Raw genomic sequence first — 22,347 nt, forward strand, 5'->3', positions numbered from 1 at the left:
TTTTATTACACTATAATCTTTGGTCTTTTGGAAATATCTGTATTCGTTTTTTTTCCCCTGATGGATACCCAGTTTTTAATTTTTTACTTTTTTTTAAGTTTTTAGAGAGACAGAGCATGAGTGGGGAAGGGGCAGAGGGAGGTGGAGAGAGAGTCCCAAGCAGGCTCCTCCACACTCAGTGTGGAGTCCAACCCAGGGGTTGTTCCCACAACCTGAGCCAAAATCAAGAGTTGGTTGCTCAGCTGATTGAGCCATCCAGGGGCCCCTGGACACCCAGTTGTTTTAAGTTTATTTATTGGATAATTCCTCTTTTTCTCCACTGATTTATGAAAAAATAGCTTTATTGAAATATAATTTATGTGCTTTATTCAGTCACTGTAAGTTGTACAGTCAGTTTTTAGTAGGTTATATTATAGAGTTATACAAACCGTCAGGATTCTTACCAGATACTGTTTCATTGTTTTTCATAATTTTTCATTGACGTTTGCAGGGTAGATGGTATGATTTTCACTTTACAAATAATGGCATAATCTACATTTTTTAAGTATTTTGCCTGAGACTTTGTGGCTAGTAAGTGGCAAAACTGAGACTCAAACCTGGCACTTTTTGGAAATGATGGGTTGAGAACAGATTGTTGAGTGCTTTTTAATGTTGGACTAAGAAATTTGGATTTCGTCACCTAGCGTAAGAATTGCCCGCATCTTGTCTGTGATGTCTTCTTTGGCGCAGGAAAACCGCTCAGTATTGTCAGGGGATCACATTTTGTAGTCTGTTCTATGGAACTCAAGGCTCTCAAGCTGCTCCATGGAGAAAGGGTCTCTAGGCAAGTACATTTGGGAAGTATATCTCCATTTTGAATTGTCAGAGTCCACATTGTGGACACAATGCTATGAGAAGTTGTGCAGTGAAGAATGGGTTTACTTTTGTTTTTTTCAGCATTTTCCAAATTTACTGACTTTAGAATTCCCTTTGGGTAGCATTGATTTATTGTGATCTTTTTGGAAAGTTAAACCCATTTCACCAAGAAGGGACAAGACTGAAGATGAAGGAGAACATTTATTTAGTTAAGCCGTGAGGATAGTTTTTTTGTTTTTTTTAAGTGGCTTATTATCATACACATTTATATGTTAATCATGGCAGGGTTACTGCTGACAGTTGTAGAAGTTCTGATTCTTTAGGTACTGTAAGATCCTTTGGTTCAAAGTTTGAATGTCTTAACATCAAGACTTTGCAGTTTTAAAACTGCTTGAGGGGCACCTGGGTGGCTCAGTGGGTTAAGCTACCCACTCTTGATTTCGGCTCAGGTCATGAATCTCGCTTGCTGTGTGGAAGCTGCTTCGGATCTTCTGTCTCCCCCTTTCTGGCCGTCTCCCGCTCGTGCACTCTCTCGCTCTGTCTCAAAAATTAATAAACGTTAAAAAAAATAAAACTGCAGGCTTGAAATTTCATTTTTTGATTTATAATTCCCTTTCTTAAAAACTGGAAGGCAGTTTCATGCAATCAAGAGGTTGTCATTGCATCCCTGTTGTGTCACTTACTAGCTTTGTGACTGCACAAGCTTTCTCATCTCCCTGAATCAGTTTGCTTAGCTGCAAAATAAAATATCAGCCCTGCTGCAGTTGTCATTCAGACGGCGGTTCATATTTACACAGTGATTGTTGAATTGATTATTATTCTGTACAGATATGTTGTAATAATAGAGATGATAATAGAGCTTTCACAGAAACAGTAAGCCTTTACTTCCATTGGGTTGCAAGTTATTATCCTGTAGAGGTGGTATTGGTGGACTGCAAAAATAAGGGATTGACGGCGTGGAAAGGCGTGAAAAGTACTTAATTATCTAGTCTTGGTAATTAAAGTCTCTAACGTGTCTTACGCTTGTGTAATTTAAACTTAAAAAGTACTCCACATGCCTTTTCTCCTTGTGCATCCCATGAGGTATGTAGCATATGTGTTCTTAGTAACTTTAAAAAGTTAGTACCTTCAAAAAGCTTCTGCACAGCGAAGGAAACAGTCAGCAAAACTGAAAGGCAACTGACGGAATGGGAGAAGATATTTGCAAACGACATATCAGATAAAGGGTTAGTGTCCAAGATCTATAAAGAACTTATCAAACTCAACACCCAAAAAACAATCCAGTGAAGAAATGGGCAAAAGACAGGAATAGGCACTTTTCCAAAGAAGACATCCAGATGGCTAACAGACACATGAAAAAATGCTCCACATCACTCATCATCAGGGAAGTACAGATCAAAACCACACCTGTCAGAATGGCTAATATTAACAACTCAGGCAACAACAGATGTTGGTGAGGATGCGGGGAAAGAGGATCTCTTTTGCATTGTTGGTGGGAATACAAGCTGGTACAGCCACTCTGGAAAACAGTATGGAGGTTCCTCAAAAAACTAAAAATAGAACTACCCTACGGCCCAGCAATTGCACTACTAGGCATTTATCCAAGGGATACAGGTATTCTTTTTCGAAGGGGCACATGCACCCCCATGTTTATAGCAGCACTATTGACAATAGCCAAAGTATGGTAAGAGCCCAAATGTCCATCGATGGATGAATGGGTAAAGAAGATGTGTGTGTGTGTGTGTGTGTGTGTGTGTGTGTGTGTGTGTGTGTATAAATGGAGTATTACTCGCCAATCAAAAAGAATGAAAGCTTGCCATTTGCAACTACATGGATGGAACTGGAGGGTATTATGCTAAGTGATGTTAGTCAGAGAAAGACAAAAATCATATGACTTCACTCATATGAGGACTTTAAGAGACAAAACAGATGAACATAGGGAAGGGAAACAAAAATAATATAAAAACAGGGAGGGGGCAAAACAGAAGAGACTCATAAACATGGAGAATAAACTGAGGGTTACAGGAGGGGTTGTGGGAGGGGGGATGAGCTAAATGGGTAAGGGGCATTAAGGAATCTACTCCTGAAATCATTGTTGCACTATATGGTAACTAATTTGGATGTAAATTTAAAAAAATAAAATTAAAAAAAAGTAAATTCTTCAGATGCCTGTAAAAAAAAAAAAAATAGAAAGTTAGGACCTTCATGATCTATATAGAATAATGTATCATAGGTTAGTGATTTCCTAAACTATTCTTGAAGTATGAAATCCCATTCTCTTCCTTCCAAAACAGGAAAAGTGAAGTATATGTATGGATTTTTTTTCTCTCAGCTTTATTGAGATATTGACTTGTAACATCTGTTAAGTTTAAAGTGTACAACTTGATGATGTGATATAAATATATATTGCAAAATGATTACCATATAAGGTTAATCAACACCTTCATCTCTTCGCATAATTAACTTCTTTTTGTGTGGTAATAGCTTTTAAAATCTACTCTTTTAACAACTTTCGATTATATAATACAGTTTTGTTAATTATAGTCACCATGGTGTACGTTAGATCCCCAGAACTTACTCATAGTCATGTCATAGCTGGAAATTCGACCAACATCGCCCCATTTCTCCTACTCCCCAGTCTCTGGCAGCCACTGTACTACTCTGTTTCTTTGAGTTTGGCCCTTTTATTTAAAATTTCTCTGTTTAGAGAGAGCAGAGAGAGCATGCACAGGGAAGGGGCAGAGAGAGAGAGAGGGAGGGAGGGAGGGAGAGAGAATCCCAAGCAGACTCTTGGGACTCTGCAGACTCTGCAGGGCTTGATTTTACGAACCATGAGACCATGACCTGAGCCGAAATCAAAAGTTGGACGCTTGACTGAGCCATGCAGGTGCCTCAAGTTTGGCCCTTTTAGATTCCACATATAAGGGAGAACATACTATGTTTGTCTTTCTCTGACTGATTTCACTTAGCATAATGCCCTCAGTGTTCACCTGTGGTGTCACAAATGTCAGGGTTTCCCTTTTTATGGCCGAGTGATATTCCATTGTGTATGTTTGTGTGTATGTATGTATATATCACATTTTATGCATATGTATATATGTATCACACTTTTGTTAGCCATTCATCTGTCAGCAGATACCTAGGTTGTTTCCATGCCTTGGCTGTTAGGAATAATGCTGCAGTGAACATGGGGGTGCAGACATTTCTTCAAGATAGCGATTCCGTTTCCTTTGGGTGTATACAGTAGTTCTGCTGTACCTGCTGGCGATACAGTTCGAGACCCCCCCACCCCCAAGCCCGGTGGATGTTTGAAATTGCAGATGGCTAGAACCTTATATATACTATGTTTTTTTCTAGGAATACATTTTTCATTTTAATAGTGGGCATTTTGAGAAATAAGTCTTAAAAATAGACCAGAAAAATTATCTCAGTTTGCTTTCCAAGGAATCCCTATGTGTTAGTCTGTCTGAAGTATAATAAAATACTTCAGATTGGATGTCTTAACAAACAACAGAAATTTATTTCTCACAGTTCTGGGGGCTGGAAAGTCCCAGATCATAGCACTGGCACATTTTATGTGGTGGTTGGCTAGGACCCACTTCCTGCTTCATAAATGGGTGCCTTCTTGTATCCTAACATGGTGGAAGGGACTAGGGGTCTTTAGGGATTTCTTGTGAAAAAGAAGATTAATCTCATTCCTGAGACCTCCACTCCCATGACCTACGCACCTCCCAAAGGCCCTGCCTCCTAATACCATTATCTTTGGGGGTTAGGATTTCAGCATGTGAATTTTGCAGGTTACAGACATTCAGATCATAGCACCCTACATCCAACTGTCAGCATTCTCTTAGTTTTCTTAGTTGGGGGTGGTAGTGGTTTCACTGGTTCTCAGAGGGTGTGCCCAGAAGAGGACAATCCTACTTGGAGCTTAGCTCATTTTTAAAGCATATGGTTTTGTACTTAACTATCAAATAGCAACATTCCAAGTAATTACCAAGAGGTAGCATCTAAACCATATTGTCCATTACTTTGTTGATATATGATGGATTGTCATACTACTTAACAATCGTTTTGTATTAACCTATCCTAAAATCAACAGCTTGTCTGTATTTCTGAACTCTATCCTATTGCTACACTGCAGAATTGTTTTTACTGAATTATGCGTTAATGTGAGACTGCTGGTCTGTTTCATAAGATGTATTAAGAGAACAGTCCTGAGAAACTTACATCTGTTTCTCCTCTGAAGATTCAGTTGCAGTGTTTGTATTCTGTCTTCTTGCAAAGTTAAAGAAAGAAAACTTGAGAAAATGAAATGCAAGTGTGGTTTGTTTCTTCACGTTATGTTTGGTGGTGCTTACATACTAATACAAAATAAAATACTATCTGTGTGGGAAAAAAATCCGTCAACTTGAGCATTGTTCATCAAATGTTTAGAGCTGAGCCAATTTTATTTGGTCCTGCCTTCTGTTATGAACAGATAAATAAAAGGAAGTGTGACAGAGATTTGAGACTTTAAAATCTATTAGAGACACAGAAACTACATCAGTATTTTGTACTTCCAAATAATTAAAATGCTTGAATTTTCCTTTTCTTTCAGTTCCTGGAATAGATGGAGGTGCTTTAACTGATACAAGTCTCACAGATTCCTATTTCAGCACCAGCTTCATTGGAGTCAATGGATTTGGAAGCCCAGTGGAAACAAAGTATCCCTTGATGCAGGTATCCTTAGTCTGAATTTACATGGCACTAAACAGTGAAGTTTATTCCAGTGTCAGGGGATGTCTAGAGTCTTCATTTATTCCTAAACTTGTTGAGTATGAGGGAAGGTTTTCGGAATCGATGAGGTTGGTGGGATACAGTTGGAGTCTGTGTGAGCTTTCAAGGGTAGGATGGGGTGGGAGGACAGTGGAGTATGTAGAAGACAGATGGAAAGAGACTAGTTTTCACTCCTCTCTGTTTTGTGGGTATGGAGTGAAGGCCTTTCAGGACGGAGAGACTGTAGAGGGTATGGAGTGTAAGAAAGCAATGAACATGTTTAGAGAACCAAGAATAGCCTAATTTTATAGAATCTATAAGGTGTATGAAGGCTAATACACACCGGGAGAGGCTATTAGAAAGCGTTTGTTGACTTTTACGTCTTCTCAGATGGATGTTGAAATTTATATTTTATAGACCGGGAAGCTGAATAGTTACATGTGTTGCCCAAGCTAATAATATGGAAGTGCAATTCAAAATAGGTGTGCAACTTTGGTTTTAAATATCTGGCTAGTGAGTAAAATTTTCATCTGATGTGTTAAAGAGAGTATTTGGACATTTTTACATGAATTAATGTAATTCATGTTGCAACATTTATAGTCACATTAGAGTGTCAGTGATGTGAGAAGTGGATCGGAGGGGAAGAAGCAGAGAGTTCGTCTGAATTGGCTGGCTGTTCTCAGTTAGTGATGTAATGTTTGTCTATTTTGTTTTGCAGAGAGTGACTAACAGTAGCAGCTCCCCAAGCCTTCTGAATGACAGTGCCAAGCCATATGCAGGCCACGGTAAGACTGGATCCCTCTTTCTCTTTTGTGTGTTTGTACGTATGCGTACATGCATACGTGTATATTTCTGATCCTAAAACAGTGTGTTCATTGGAGAAACCTTGAAGTCTTGAAAATTATGACTATGTATAAAGGAAGAGAATAAGAATGATCTAGAGAGATCACTGTTGTTTGGATTCCATATAATTCCAAGTAGTGGTTATGTCTGAGTGTGAAAATACATGTACTTGTATACACACACACATATATATATATATATATATATATATACTTACATACGTGATACTTAGCTAAGTAGACTCATATACTTGAGATGGCATTAGATACACTTTAAAATTAGGAGTGTTTCTTGATCATAATAAATTGAATTCTATTGCTTATTTTCATAATTTACTGAAGTTTTTAAAAAAGTATTCTAATATTGGACTATGTGTATGCATCTGTGTTTATATCTTACTTCTTCGGAAACATTCTTAGACATGCAGTGACTGTTTGCAAGATCATGGTCATTTTTAAGGTTTTTAATATGGAATTTCCAAGTATCTTTCTGTATTCTATTTTAAAAACAAATGTTCAGAGGGGGCGCCTGGGTGGCTCAGTCGGTTGAGCGTCTGACTTCAGCTCGGGTCATGATCTCACAGTTCGTGAGTTCGAGCCCCACGTCGGGCTCTATGCTGACAGCTCGGAGCGTGGAGCCTGCTTCCGATTCTGTGTCTCCCACTCTGTCTCTCTCTCCCTCCCCCACTCATGCTCGCTCGCTCTCTCTCAAAAAAAAAAAAAAAAAAAGAATAAATGTTAAAAAAAGTGTTCAAGAATAGCTTCTTAAAAATATGTAACAATTGAGTGTTAGTACTCTGCATAATAGTACCTATTTTTAGGTGCCTTGAATGTATAAATTACATAAAAATATTTTACTAGCTTTTTCTGTACATATATTAAATTGTTAATTCTAATGAGAGAATAAGCTATGAAAACTCAGGCAGTCGAAACTGGAGAAATTAAGCAGCAGTCCATACTGCATTTTGGAGAGATTTAGTAGGTCCTTCTAAATAAGAACAGTTACTATAGATTTTAGAATTTCGTAGATAATTTAATGAGAAACATAAGAGTAAGTAGAGCTCAGAATTGAAGGTAAGTATTTCCATGTGTATCATGTGTACCTTTTCAGAAACTCTTCTGGTTTATTAAGTGAAAAACCATTTAGAGATACACTTTTGTTTATAACTTCTGAACAGAGTAATAGAACTTTGAAATTATAAAATCTTTAAATTTCATGTTTATTTTGAAACATTTAATATTTCCCTCTTTAAAAACTTAATTTACTTATATTTTTAGTAAGAATATAAAATACCTGGTGACAAACTTAAAAAAGATAGAATATCGCATAGATGGTTTTAAGGCCTTGCCTAAGTGTTAAAATCCAAGTCCAGTCATTCAGAGCATGGCTTTCTGTCCTCCCCACCTCCCTGCCCTTTGTAATTTTTCTCATGATTGGGTTTCAAGTACACAAACATTTACTAAATGGTAGACTTCTTTCATAAACACACATTCCTAATAACAAGGTCAAGAGCCATCTCTTCTTTTTTTCTGTTTGATTTTTCTTTTGGTTCTAAACAAACAGATGTACCCTAATCCATATAGCTTCTGATTAAAGTATTAGCTGATACTTTAATTGGCTAAGTATCGACTGAAAGAAGTATTCTCTAATTTGTGTTTCTTCTACTTAGAAAATATTTGAACATCCACTGTATATGAGGCATTGAGTTTAAGTATTACTGTGGTATATGAGTTTTTGTTACTGTTAAGAATGTTGTCAGGTTAAACATTTATTAGATTTGTGGGTTGCTTGAGTTGTCTGTGTGGAAACTTATGTAACTTACCTTCCAGATCCTCTAACTTCACCTGCTTCATCCTTGTTTAATGACTTTGGTGCCCTCAACATCTCTCAGAGAAGAAAGGTAGGTGAAGTTGAAACTTATGTGAGACTACATGGAATATACAAGTGATATTGGGGTCATCACCTATATAATGGTCAATATTCTCCTAAGTTGGGGAGGTGCTTTTAATGGACTGTGATATTTTTGTTGCTTTTGCTTGCCTTTTTTTTTTTTTTTTTTTTGGTATATATTTCATACGTGTAGAATTTTATTTATCTCTGTGCATGAAATAGAGATGTTTTATGTGAAGGAATGAAATCCTTCTCTTTTTTCCTCATTTTCTTTACCTTAATGTTTCTATTTTTAAGAAAACATCAAATTTAATGTTGTAGTTGCTGTTAATGTGACCCATTATAGGCACATTAATCATATTTTAACTTCATTTCCTAACTGCTTTGTCTAAATTTCAAAGATTTCTCCCCTAATTTAAACTTCTCATTACGAGGCAAACTTAAAAATCTTCAACATTTCGTAATTGGTTCAACTGTTTAAAAACAGTTTAAAATCTCTCATATCAGAAATTTAACTGTATTTTACTTGGCATCGAGGGTGATAGGTCGGGCATAGATTTTGAAGTATTTTATAGGGCTACTTCTATGACAGGTAGAAGTGAAGATTTTATTACAGTTGGATGCCTTTGAGTCTTACGGAGAATCATCATGTTAATAGTAATAATAATCTACAGAAGGTGATATTTTTGGTTAGGATCAGTAGCAGCTAAAGATGTTCAGGAGGTTGTAAGTCTTGGTGGAAATTACTACAGTGTTGTAACTAATTCAGTTTCCTAAGTAATGGAAGAAAAGAATATTAATTTTGGGAAACTGATACAAGTTTAAGATGGTTTTAGGAACATTTGATCAGAGGGTGGTATAAAAGGAAATTCAAGAAGACTAGATATTCTCAAGATAAGAATTAATGGCGTCAGGTATAAATGACATTTAATACTTTATGTACCTAGTATTATCTCCATTTTGAACAATAGATAAGAACAAAGAGGTAATTAATTATGAACTACTTTTAATGTAAACTAAAATGTGTGGGTTCAATTTTATACATTTCCTTATGCTGTCACCGAGAGCACATTTACTCTTGCTTTACATACTAGTCTTATAAGTTGGAGCGTGTAGTTTTGAATCCACATAGTAGAAGTGGAATAGAATTGAACACAGGTTGGCTAACTGACAGTAGGGAGCAGTGACAGTAGACAAAGCCTGGCGACATGGAAGGAAACCGTAAAATGCTGAAAAGCAGGTGAAAGCTAGAAATCAAAGTATCTGGAGCTTTTTAGTTTAAGGAAAAAATAAAAAGCCCTTCAGTAGTCTGAGGAGTCCCCTTAATGGCTTTTTCACCTCTTTATTTTTTGTTATTTTTTGCATTTTTGATGATCAGTTAACTGTGATAAGTAGCATTTCTGTTGTATGAGTAGAAAGTAAGACTAGCATGGCAAACAATCACTTGAAAGTATTCCTAATATGAGGGTTTAGTACCTTAAAGTTGAAATGTGATTTAGAGCTGCCGATACTCATTTTTGAGAAAACAGTAAAATCCCTGGAGATTGGAAAAAGGAGGATATAGTGTCCATTCTTCTAAAATTCACTTTAGTGTAGGAAAGTGGTAGAAGGAAATGTTACCAATCTGACCTCAACGTTTGGAAGGGAAGTGGAGTAACGTGGTGAAACGAGCACGGTGCTGCAACTTTTGAGGCCCGGCGTCTCCGGCTTTGTGACCTTGGGCCAGCTTCCTCGGCTGCAGTGTGTGCGTCGTCCGTGAAATGACAAGCGTGCCCTGGATAATGACTGTGGTGTCTCTCTCATGTCTAAAACTCACTGTCTGTCTAAACTGAAAGGACCTACAGGTTAGTCTCTACTTAGAAATTCGGGGTTCACATAGTGGTAGGTCTTTGAAGGACCATATTTTCTTGCCATTTACATTTAAAATAATATGTAGGGACATAGATTTTTTTCCCCCGTAGTGGACTGTATAGTTAGGAATCTGTTGGTACAGGTTGCGTGTATTTGAAAATTGTTAATGGTTGAATTGAGAAAGTTTAAAATTTCTTTGTGTTAGTAAAACTCTTAGCATAAGAGTATCGTATGCTACACTTTGTAAATTGAAGGCATATGTAGACTTTTTCTTTGGTCGTAGTAATTCTTAATGTCTGCTTAATGATGTCGTTTTAGTGGAAGTAACTCAAATTTAGGTAAATATAATTCTAAGTTGATTTAGAAGGCTGTCATGATTACTGAGAGACCTTTTATTTCATAATGATATTGGAGGGAACAGACAGTTAAGTTAGGCCATACCTACTACTGTGTTTCATAGCTAAATTATTTTCTGGAAATCTCAGGCCAATCCCTAGGCCAGGCATGCTGCTGTTTTTGCCTGGCGACTATGAGAATTCTCGGGGTCAGATCAGACCATTGCTTTTACTGTAAGCAGACTTACTCTGTGCTATGTGGAAAATTGCAAAAGAATGATGTTTACACTGACTGCTTCTCTCAAATCTAATTGAAAAGGCAGTACATGAACCTCCTTACAGCATATTAATTAGTGCCAATGTAAATGTCTGATGATTGCCAAATCGCAGAGAATTCTCTAGATGCAGAAGTGTTTATGGAGAAAAGATGTTTTGAGTTGTGGTTTTTGAAGGTGTGGAATATGGAGAGGAAAGACTCTTAATCAGAAGATACTGCTCGATTATAAGTAGAGAGTTAGGATCTTCAGTAAATTTTTAAATCCTCTTTATCATAGACAAGCTAAGAGACTATGACCGGGGCCCTGTATCTGTAGGGACTGGCTGAAGTAAAATGTGGGATGTGGAAAACAGTATTAAACAGGTTCGTTGCCATTTGTGTGGGTTGCTTTATTGTTGCTAGGCATGTGAACGACTTCCTGAAGAGTCGTGTACTGAGAGTGTATGCATTAGGGCAGTCCTTACTGCTCATGCCCAGGGACCGGCGCCAGTCCCTGAAGCGTCTGGTACCTGTCTGTGGAGACGGAAGTTAAAAGATTGGAAATACCTTTTTAGAAACTTCTGTAATAATTTGATAATACTGCAACATCCAAATATGTGCTCACTTTTCTGGTAATTCCTTTTTACTTTATAAAAGTATACAACCATGATAAATAGGAAATTATGAAAAAAATGATCTTTCACAACTGATGTTTGAGAAGCACTGATTTGTTTTCTCCGTTAGATAAAACTGATATGATAGATAGGAAAAGTAACCATTGTTTGAAAGTGTGTATAATCATTGTTGGCCAGGAGTGGTGGTGGAAGAAAGTGAATTGTAGCCGCGTATTCTGAGGGGGAGTTAAGCCCCCCAAAACACTAGAGAAGGGGTTTTGTTGAAAATGGGAGTTAATGTATTTGAGATTAATACACGAGGAAACCTTAACAGCAAGAGAGATCAAGCTGCAAACTGGCATAACAGAAAAAGGGGTGAGAGTCACCGTGAATCACAAGTGTGACGTATAGAGCTGTACGGTTTTGGGTAAGGATCCTTTGGGAAGAGAGTATCTTTATAACAGAGTTAGATGTTGAGATACAGATGTGCATAAATGAAGTGAATCAGTACCATGACGTCTTGCTGGGTATTCTTGCCAAGCTGTGAGTTTGTATGCAGGGCGACCACAGATGATTGAGACAAAGCCTAAGCAGAGTGAGAAGCTTCAAAATTTGTATCTGGCGTTGTTGGCTTCCCCTTGCGTATCTCTTTCTTAGCCTTTCTTTGCCCTCATGTTTTAGTCATCGAGAGTCCTTTTCGTGTTCACCGCCTCCCTCCCCCACAGCACAGAAGGCTCTGGTGGCTGTCATGTACACTTCTTGTTTTAGTTGTACTTTATGGTGTTGTTTCGATCAACATGCAGTTTTACCTGGGCACTTGCATTTTATTTCTAGCAATGGGAGAAGAGATTTTTAAGGTTTGAATTAACAAGTTAAAGCCTTTGGACTCAGGAGACAATGATTTCTAACGTATCATGTTTATTTCTCCTGATTTTAAAGCTCTTGGCTAGGAGCTTTAGGAGGGAAGTGGGACCAGAAGGGTTTGGCTTATCTGCCGATGGTTTGTTTGTGAGGACGTGTTATTTGTGAGGATGTGTAGATTTTGGACGTCCAGTTCTGGATTATTCTGTTTGAGGGAGAAGTTGACTAGCAATACTTTGTCTGCTTCCTTCCATGTTTTATCTCAGTTTGAAACCTCCTTCCCACTGTTTTCTACCTCAAGAGCATACACCTCCCTCTCTCACCCATCTGTATTACAAAATTTACTGGCGATATAGTATGTTTTCTGATTAATTTGACGTTTAAATTTTTTCTTGTAACCTTTCTGTTTTAATGTCTTCAAAAGATGACTTTTATATTATTTCTAATCTAGGGAACAAACTATGGAGTTACAAGGAAGCCGGAGACTATTTGTGGTAGGGTTCTTTTATTGGAGAAAGCTAAAGTAAATTTGGAGAGATTAATAGAATTATAGCAGAGGAAGTTTGGAATGTAAATCTTTCCTTGATCCTTCTGCGGCTTAGGCTTATATTGGAACATCAAGCCAAGTATTGATCTCGGGAAAAATAAAAGGGGGAGAGAAAATGGAGAAACTGAAATGGAAGAAACTTAATGGAAATTGACAATTTAAAACCTCACCTGTAAAACCACAGTTTTTAACTTTTTTATATATGTTCTCAAGAATTGTTTTGCTTGGTATTTAGGTTTTGCAGATCAGCCACATCAATATCATTTACCCATGAGTATTGTATGAGTAATGTTTCTATGGAAAATTGTGTTTAGAATTCCAAATTAAACAGAGCTATTCTTGTTTTACTGGCGTAGATGAAACCTCCATTCATCTCCACTTGCCAAGCTGTGGGAATGTGTGCTCTCCCAACTTAAGCCAGAGGTAGGTGAGGTCGTAGATTTAGAGATGCACATGAGTCCCTATGGGAACTGGTAGAGTTGTTAGATCCAAGTCCCTGCAGGTAGGGAGGCGCCTTATGCCATGGTCCCCGTTTATAGCTTACTCAGAGCTCTGGTTGAGTTTTTATTTCTCTCAAAGAGCAAACAGTCGGAGTAGTAATAACCCAGTGGTATTGAATAATGCTTGGGAGTCTTAGGGTTTGGAGTTGGATGCCAGGCAGTCTGAATTGATTCTCCATTTCTTCACGGATTATGTTTGTGTCTTTAAGCTTAGTCAAGCGTTTCTCCATTCGCAAAATGAAAACAGTAATCATGCTGAGTGCCTACTATGTGGCGTTATGAGGACTAAACGAAAAATATTTCCTGGCCCAGAAGTGCCCGATAAATGGTAGTTGTACTAATACATTGTTAACTGTAGCTAAATAAATAATCTGTTACTGCTCACTGTGGATCAGGCTGTGTTATAATTGCGACTGGAAATATGGGTCTCCAATAGCTGCTCTGAGGATGCCCATCTTTTCTGTGAGGTGTTCAGGACCCCCCTCCCCCAACTCCTCCCCACATAGCCGTTAGCTTCTCGAACATGTGCTTCCAATTTGGTGAAAATGCACGTGGGGATTTCTCATGATGTAGTGAGAGATGGATAGAAACTTGATTTTATTTGTATTGATAATGATTTTCTGTGTCTGTTCCAGGTAATGTGTTAAACTTATATAATTCTTTCGTAAGTTAAGGTTTTCTCTTTTGTATCATTTAATCATCCCAATGGGTCTTGGAGAGAGATTATTTTTCTCATTTTACAAAATTGGAGAGTGGAAGTTTTGAGAGAGAAAGTAATTTACCTAGAATAATATAGATAATAATTACTTATATTTCGGAGAAAACCCAAAGTCTTTCTAGCAAGGGCAATATGAGAAAGGTGAAATGAGTCTTTGATAAGGTGAAAAATAGAGAGGTAGTGGAAAGAGGCTACTGGTAATATACAGGGGAAGAGATAAAACATTGACCTTATGCCTGTTCATTTTTCCATTTATGTGGTTCTCAGTAAAAATTTCTATGAACACAGTTTCTGGGGCAGGAACACACAATTAAACTTTTGATGTTTGAAAAAAAAATAAACTTTTGATGTTTGACAGGTAACCTTTTAGAGATGTTGTACATGTTTACATTCCTACTGATAGGTTCTGGTTTCCTACAGACTTGATAACACAGAGATGTAAAAGTATTTCACATCTTTGTTACTGTATAAGGCAACCTCCCCCCCCCCCCCCCCCCTCATTGTTTAAATTTGATTACTGGTGCTGTTGAACTACTCATTTATGTTAATTGGTCATTGGTGTTTCTTTAACGTCCTTGGCTCGTTTTTCTATTAGGCTATTCTTTTTAAATTCGTTGTAAGCTCTATGTATGTTAGAGATTTAGGCCTCTTCTCGTGGATGTTTCAGTCTCCCATTTTGTTTTTGGTCTTGAATTTCACAAGTAATTTACGCTGTCACTTTTGAAATGTCACACAGACTCTGATTATCCCTTACTAAGTACATTTAAAAAGAACAAAATATTAAGCTCATTTTGGTTAAAATAACATGGTAATTCCCTGTATGCCGAGTCAGTGATTTTAAATTGAAGGGATTGTCGATGTTTTCTTGTAATTTTAACGTATTGTCATTTTATTGCTAATGATCTATAGTAGTTAACATTCCTTAGCAAATGGATATGTTCTTCGTCTTCTCTGCATTTTAATTGTCAGATTTAAATGTGACATTTTTCCTATTGTTTTTACCTCCAGTCTTAATTTATTCTTTTCTTTAAAATGCTGTGTAAATAAGATTAGATTCAAACTTGTTTAGAAATATGATAGTTCTTACAGGAAAGGACTCAGTTTTGAAAGAGTTAATTTTGTTTTCCTGCAAAATAAAGAGTACTCCAGGTTGACTTCCAGGATTGTGTTGAGATAAAGATATGCTTTGGAAAGAACAGATTAAATTTTGTTGTGACAAATTAGGAGTTCAACCATGTACTACTTTCTGTACTTAGGTTTAATTGGTATGTTGTGGGCAGTGACCACTTGGCTTTTGTTGTTGAGTCAAGAAAGAATCTTCCAAATTTATGACTGCAAGGAAATTTTGTTCTATCGATGGATTATAAAAGATCTTGTGGCAGATTTGCGTTTTGGAGGTTGTTTTTGTTTGGTTTGGTTTCTTTTTGTTTTTTTAAGAGGTGAGTGGTGGTTTGATGTTTGACACTTTATACCGTATTTAAACATGTGAACTGAGGCAACATGCCTTTTATATACAGTGTGTAATACTCTCGGGCTGTAGTCATTCTCTTGGTTTAGCTTTGGGCGTTTTGAGTTAGTTCTTAACCCAGTAATGATAGTTTGGTAAAACCATGGTGCATTGTCTATCTGGACTTGGGAACTAGTAGCTCATTCTGAGATTATGTAGTTGGCTTCGTTTTACTCTGCTCTGCTCATTGTGTTTACAAAGTGAAGTAGCTGATTTCAGCCGCTTGGCATTGCTGGTGGTTCATCTCTATTTTCTACAAAGTCGGGGTCAGTAATGAATTAGTAAAGGTGAGTTTAGAATTCCCATCCACAAACATGCTAGCCTAAGTTTTAGCTAAATTGAACCCAAAGTGCATAATTTCCCCAACTCTTTTTTTCTTAAATGTTTGTTTATTTTTGAGAGAGAGAGGGAGACACAGAATCCGAAGCAGGCTCCAGGCTCCGAGCTGTCAGCACAGAGCCTGACGTGGGGCTCAAACTCACGAACCGCGAGATCGTGCGTGACCTGAGCCGAAGTCAGAAACTGAGCCATCCGGGCACCCCTCCCCAACTCTGTTTAATTCCCAAGATGTTTTCCCCTGCATTTTGAAAATGGGGAGAGGGAGCTGCTTAATTTTATTTCTTTGAATGGAGCCTCTGTAGCTCTTGTTTCTCATCGATCCCGTCCATGCCAGGTAGATTCAGAGATTGATTCGTTCGGGAGTTTGTATTTGGCTATTTTAGGATTAGCTAGAATAAGGTTAAGATTGAAATATGTTAGGGAATATGGAACAGGTTTCTTCAAATTGGAGGCAGAATATCACAGTTAGGAGTGCAAACTCTGGAGCCCGACCTTACGTTAGTTGTGGGATTCTAGGTGAGTTATTTTAACCTCGTATAGCCTCACTTTTCTCATCGGTGGAGCGGGCTTTACGGTTGTGCCGGTCTCACAGAGTTGTGAGCGTGAAATACGTTAATGGGTATAAAGTGCTTGGTGTAGTGCCTTGTGCTTGCCACGTGGTAGTTGTTGTTCCAGTCTTCTGTTGCTTATGATTCTGTAGTTCTAAAACGTGTGTATCTGTTTCTGAATGCGTGTGAGATTACTTTTGAGTAACCACTGCTTTAGTTTAGGTTCAGTTCTATCTAGTAAAGAACATTTCTGAGGATATTCTGCTTCATTTCAAGATTGAAGCCAGGGGACAAATGAAAATAAATAAAAAGGGAACCTTCTGCTAATGAGTGATCAGGCGTTTAGCATCATGGGTACTTTTGATAAAGTACTGGAATACATTGTAAAACTTGATTACAGTTATAAAATGATTACAGTTGATAGTTTCTTGTGGAAATAACTTTCGTGACTTAGAGAAAAACACCTTTCCTCAGATTCACTTAAAATAACTTAGGCACGGTATTTTCTTTCTCTACGTTTTATATTCAGTTCCATTCTAAACCAGAAGAATAAAAGAAGTTGCAGTTTGGTGTTCCAGTTCTTTAGAAATTAAATGTAGCCTTGCTTAGCAGAAGTATTCCACTGGTCTTGCTTTTGTTGGCGTAGAACTCCGTTATAATCTGGAGGTTTTAAGAACAGAAGGAATAACCGCTTTGTAAGCTTCCTTAAACATATGCATATGATATTGGGGGACTGACTCATGGTAGAGCCTAAAAATATGTTTGTGTGTGTATGTAAATCCTGTTTTGCTTTATTTGATATAACTTAGAGCATCCTCTGTTTTCATCCTGTTATCCTGTACATTGACTTCGCAAATTAAAAGGGCTTTTTCATTTATAGATGTTTTCCTGCCCCGAGTCTCTAACAGTGGGTCTGTTTTTTAGTGGACTCGCTTGCCCATCGCGTCCTACTCTTGTTTTTATTTGAACAATGAAAACTTAAGGAACCTAGTGTGTTTTCACAAATAGCCCACAATTATAACGAATGGTGGGACAAAATACAACATAATCTTTGAAGCTGGCTTACTCTGTTTTTGATTTTGTAAGTGTTTTACTCACGGGGAAGATGATTGGAGCCCATGCTGCAGTGGTTTGTAGGTCTGGATTTACTATTCTAAATTAATTAGGTGTAGGAGCCTTTAAAATCCACATAGTAAATTAGGTAGAGGTAGTTCCCTGTCTTGATGATTGTATGGAAATTAGTTAATGTATTTGATTTAAAAAATTCAAATGATTTTAGTCAATTTGGGTGTCTGTTTTTTCCCAGTGAGTTTAGATTACCCACCAATCGTTAATGAAATTATAATTTCCAATTTACTTCTCATAATTACAAATATGCTAAAATATTAGGACATTTCATTAATTTAGGGACGACCGCTGTGAGCTGGAAGAGGTTTTGTTTTTATTTTATTAAAAAAATGTTTTTAATGTTTATTTATTTTTGAGAGAGAGAGAGAGAGAAGTGAGCAGGGGAGGGAGAGAGAGAGAGACAGAGACAGACAGAGACAGAGACAGAGACAGAGACAGAGAGACAGAATCCGAAGCAGGCTCCAGGCTCTGAGCTGTCAGCACAGACCCTGACTTGGGGCTCGAACTCACGAACCATGAGATCATGACCTGAGCCAAAGTTGGACTCTTAGCCAGCTAAGCCACCCGGGCACTCCTGAAGAGGTTTTGTTTTTCAAGTTTTATTTTTATTTATTTAAATAATCTCTGCACCTAATGTGGGGGTCAAACTCCCGGCCCTGAGATCAAGAGGCACATGTTCTTCTGACTGAGACAGCCAGGTGCCTTTAGAAGAGGTTATATTAAAAAAATAAATAAATAAAAAAAAATGCAGGTTTATTTTCAAATAAATATGTAGTCAGTTCTAGAGCAGAGGTTTCTATTAGTGGACCTGAGACCCTCAGGAGTGGCAGGAGGTAGGTTGCTGAGTTATTATAGTAAAAGGTAATGGGAATTAATATAGTTACTAAGTATTATCTGAATGGAGATAGTTCATATATATATACACACACACACACACACACACACACACACTACTATTTTCTAAGTTACCTGAAGAAGTTGTGACTAATAAAATGCAAACCATTTAAAAGTGTCATTCATAATACTTTAAATCATCACTCGTTGTTTTAGAAGTACAAATAGTGAATGTTTTTGATGTTCGAAAGGGTTTCTTAAAATTCAGGGTATTGGAAACTTTTTGTACTGTGGTAACAACTTGATTTCTGTAGTTTATCACTAATCAGTTAATGATATATAACAACATATGGCTAGTAACAGGAAGCATTGTTAAAGCATTGCTGTTTTGCAGTTGTATCAGAAGAATTGTGCACTGAAAAATCGGTCTGTTACTTAGTGGCTTTAACTACATTTTCTATACATGCAGTGGTATTTATAGATTTTTCTTTGGCTAGACTGTGAAGTTTTTTAGGGGAAGAGAATAGATCTCAGCTTTGTATTTCTAGGAAGAAGAGCAAAGAGTGTTATGCTGAAATGAGTGAATGAATGACTAAAAAAAGTGTGTGCAGTTAGGCTTTTGAAGTGAAAGAGTCGTAAAAATTAGCTTTTACTATTCTTTCTTTTGATACGGAGACGTCCCTCATTTGTGAGGAGCAAAGGAGGATTTCCTTTAGTCTTAAATCATCGGAAAGGGCTTTTATGGACTAGGTCATGAAATTTCGAAGAGCCAGCATTGAAAAACTTCTGCAGGGTATATGAGTAATGGTCTCGAAGGCTCCAAGTATGTAGGTCAAACTCGATTGAACTCTTGTTATTTCCGGGAGTGGCCTCAGTTTCTGTCTGGACCGTTCGTTGTTTTTTCTCTAGGTCTTTTCTGTAATATTCTCTAGAACTTTACTCCTCCCAAAGTGTGGTCACCAGAGCAGGAGAGTACTAGTAGTTGTGGGAGCCTTTTAGAAATGCAGTCTCAGGCTTCGCTCGAGGTCCACTGAAGCAGAATGTTTATTTTAATGACATTTCCAGAAAATCCATAGGTTCCTTACAGTTTGAACACAAAAGGATCCTTGAATACTTTTGTTGAAGCCAGTGTGTTTTTTTAAAATGCCTCATCAAATGAGTAAAACTATTTTCATCTACTCTTACTGTACTGTTAATTTAGGGTTTGTGAAGAATGATAAAAATCGTTCACCGTTGTAGTGAATCTTGAGATTTTAAAGCAGGGGTTGTGTAACTCTAGAGAGAGGGAGGGGGGAGGAACGCTTTCAGGATATTTTACCACAGGAACAGAAAGAGATTGGGAATTTTGATGTACGGTGTGGACTTGGTAGGAGGTGGGGCGGAAAAGCTGGTGATTTACTGATAGGACAGGACACTTAAAAATACTTCCATTCTGTAAGTAGAAGTCCACGGAGGGCGAGGCTATCAAGCACAGAGGGTCAGCAGCGCCCTTTACTGCTTTTGTTGACTATCGACGTTCTCAAGATCGGCCTAGGGGAGGGAAGAGGGCTTTTGTTTGCTCTGGAGGGGACGGTTTGGATCTTACAGAACTCAGAAGGTCAGGGGAATAACTTTAGGGATTAATAAGCATTTCCCGTAAAAGTTTCTTCGCCCCCTTTTATTTCCTTATCTTCGATCTGACTTCTCCAGTGTCCTTAGCCCCCACTTTCAGTGAGTCACCGATAGCAGTTCTTAGCCCAGCATGTCTCTTCCCAGCCAGGCCGTAATTAGCTTCGTTCCCACTTCGGTTCCCTTGAGTTCACATCCTGGAGAATCACCAGCGATTCTCAAACGGGGGCAGTTTTGTGCCCCTGCTCCCAGGGAACACTGGAGATCTTTCTGGGTTGTCACAGTTGGGCCCGTGGGGCCACTGGCTTCCAGAGGCGAGAGGCCGGGGACGCTGCCGAAACGTGCTGCGGTGCCCAGGGCGGCCTCCACGGCCGCCAGCCCCGTCGGTGAGCGGGGGGCTGAGCAACCCTCGCCCGGATTGCCGCCACAGTCCCCCGTGGGTGTGGGTCTGCCCGTTGCCGGTGTAACGTTCCATCGGAAGCTTTCACGAGTTCCCGCTGCCCATGGAATGAAGTCTGAAGTCCTTCGGACGGGATAGGAACGGGTTTTTTTTTATTGCTTTGAAGCGTCACCTTTTGCTCTTGGAGGTTGGTTGGCCCTCTGCTCTCCTGGTAGACTTAATACTTGCGGTTTGCCCTTGACACCACAGTGCCTGTATGCGTCTACGCGTCTACGCGTCTACGCGTCTAGCACACCTTTCTTCTGGCCTACAGTGGCGCGCCCTCCCTCTCCCTCTCCCCGTCCCCCTCCCCGTCTGGGTCCACTTAACTTCTTCTTCAGAACTGCTCAGGCTTTTGCCTTCTCTGTGAACCCGTTGTCTCTGCCCTGTTGGTACCTTATTTATTATATATGCATTTATTATATCACAGTCAGTGTGTTCCGTTTGCATGACTTTTTACCTACCACATTATATCCTCTTTGAGGGAAAGGTTTGTGTTTTATTCATCATTGTATTCCAAGTATTTAGAACAGGTCCTGATACAAAAAGATCTCTTAGATGTTTAGTTGGAAATGCGTGTTCTTCAAGGGATATATGATAGTCAAGATAATTTGGGAATTAGCTTACAGATGAGATTTTACTCTAATTTATGTCCTGTGCAGTGAGACTTCTACATGTGGTCTTTTCGCCTCCCCCTGGTGCTTTCTGTGGCTGCCATCCCTTTTCAGATGTCATTTTGTCGTCTTTTGCTTCTCATGATAATTTAAATGGTACTGATACCGTAAGTCTTTTCATTCAGTGTCACATAGAAGGTTTTACTTTCAGGTTAGGTTTTAATCTCTTGCTACTTATTGGAGAAACTTAAATCTGTAATGGCACATTTTTGGGGATCGCTTCTATTCAAGAGGGAAGGGTGTTAGGGTAATTACAGGTCTTTGAGGGTTGGGGTGGGGAGAGAGGTGATGGATTCCTCTTCGGAAAAATAAGAAACAGAAGGAGACCTGTTGGGAAGGGAGAATGCTACGTTGGATTTATTTAAATACTTTTTTTCTATGTTGCTTAATGCACCGGTATAAGGAAATAAATTGCACCAATTGTAATAACCAGCTCAAAAGCAAGTCTGAATTTGAAATACGTGCCCGGAATTTAGGTGCCTTGTGTAAATCCTATCTGATAGGTTGTGATTTTGCTTAAATAAATATTCTTTGATGTGTTGAACTTTTCTGATAATTAGGATTATCTTTAGGCCAGACATTTTCTAAAATAGAAGTTTTAAGTTAGTGAAAGCTTAATTAAGGTGATAGTATTTTTGCTGCGTATCAAAGCCTTACAGTTGTGAGCTGTGTTACTAGAAATAAGTTCCTTTAAAATTCTTTCGTTTATAATATTGTTCTGATGAGTACATTTTCATTTTCATCCACAGAAGTTGCTTGTGATGTAGACACGAAGGGTAATTGAATTGGTGTGAGATCGCATAGAGGTGGAAATGTGTCAGCCTCATGAAACACTTACCACTGCTATAGTTATTGGGTTGGTAGGTAGTTTAGTTGTCTTTCTTATGCAAGTTTACTTTTTTCCCCTTAAATCAAAGACCACTGGCAAAGGCCCATCTCTGTAGTTAGAATCTAATTTGCATAGAATAATTCCCATAGGCGTTATTTGCAAGGTTACTTTGAAATTTAGAAATCAAGTGTTTTCTTCAAATTGGTTGTCTCTACTAGCCAAAATTATATGTTATGTATTTGTCTGGCCATGACACTTTTTCTGAAGAAAGTTAATTGTAACTATTTGCTTCAGCAGACTTACGACAGAACAGTGAGTAAACATAGATTTTCTTCTTTCAGGCTTAAATTAGTCACCTTCCCTAAGAATATACCAGCATTCCTTAAAGGGAAAAATATATGTACAAAAAAAATTAT

The 22,347-nt window shown here is 38.2% G+C and overlaps 1 protein-coding gene across 7 annotated transcripts in view; it reads left to right on the forward strand.

Moving 5' to 3' along the window:
* The first annotated feature begins 3,676 nt into the window (after positions 1–3,676).
* Positions 3,677–22,347, forward strand: part of PAN3 (poly(A) specific ribonuclease subunit PAN3) — a 132,038-nt gene continuing 113,367 nt past the window's right edge. For 5 of the 7 annotated variants that reach the window (XM_049647364.1, XM_049647361.1, XM_049647362.1 and 2 more), the window contains exons 1-3: positions 5,464–5,574; positions 6,329–6,395; positions 8,283–8,353. In XM_049647364.1, the coding sequence (XP_049503321.1) occupies positions 5,569–5,574; positions 6,329–6,395; positions 8,283–8,353 (144 nt within the window). In that variant the 5' untranslated portion in view covers positions 5,464–5,568. Of the gene's footprint in view, positions 5,575–6,328; positions 6,396–8,282; positions 8,354–22,347 lie in introns of all 7 variants that reach the window. The other 2 variants (XR_007461200.1, XM_049647367.1) reach the window with 2 other exon arrangements.

This window comes from Panthera uncia (genome assembly GCF_023721935.1).
Source record: "Panthera uncia isolate 11264 chromosome A1 unlocalized genomic scaffold, Puncia_PCG_1.0 HiC_scaffold_16, whole genome shotgun sequence".
Lineage (NCBI taxonomy): Eukaryota > Metazoa > Chordata > Mammalia > Carnivora > Felidae > Panthera > Panthera uncia.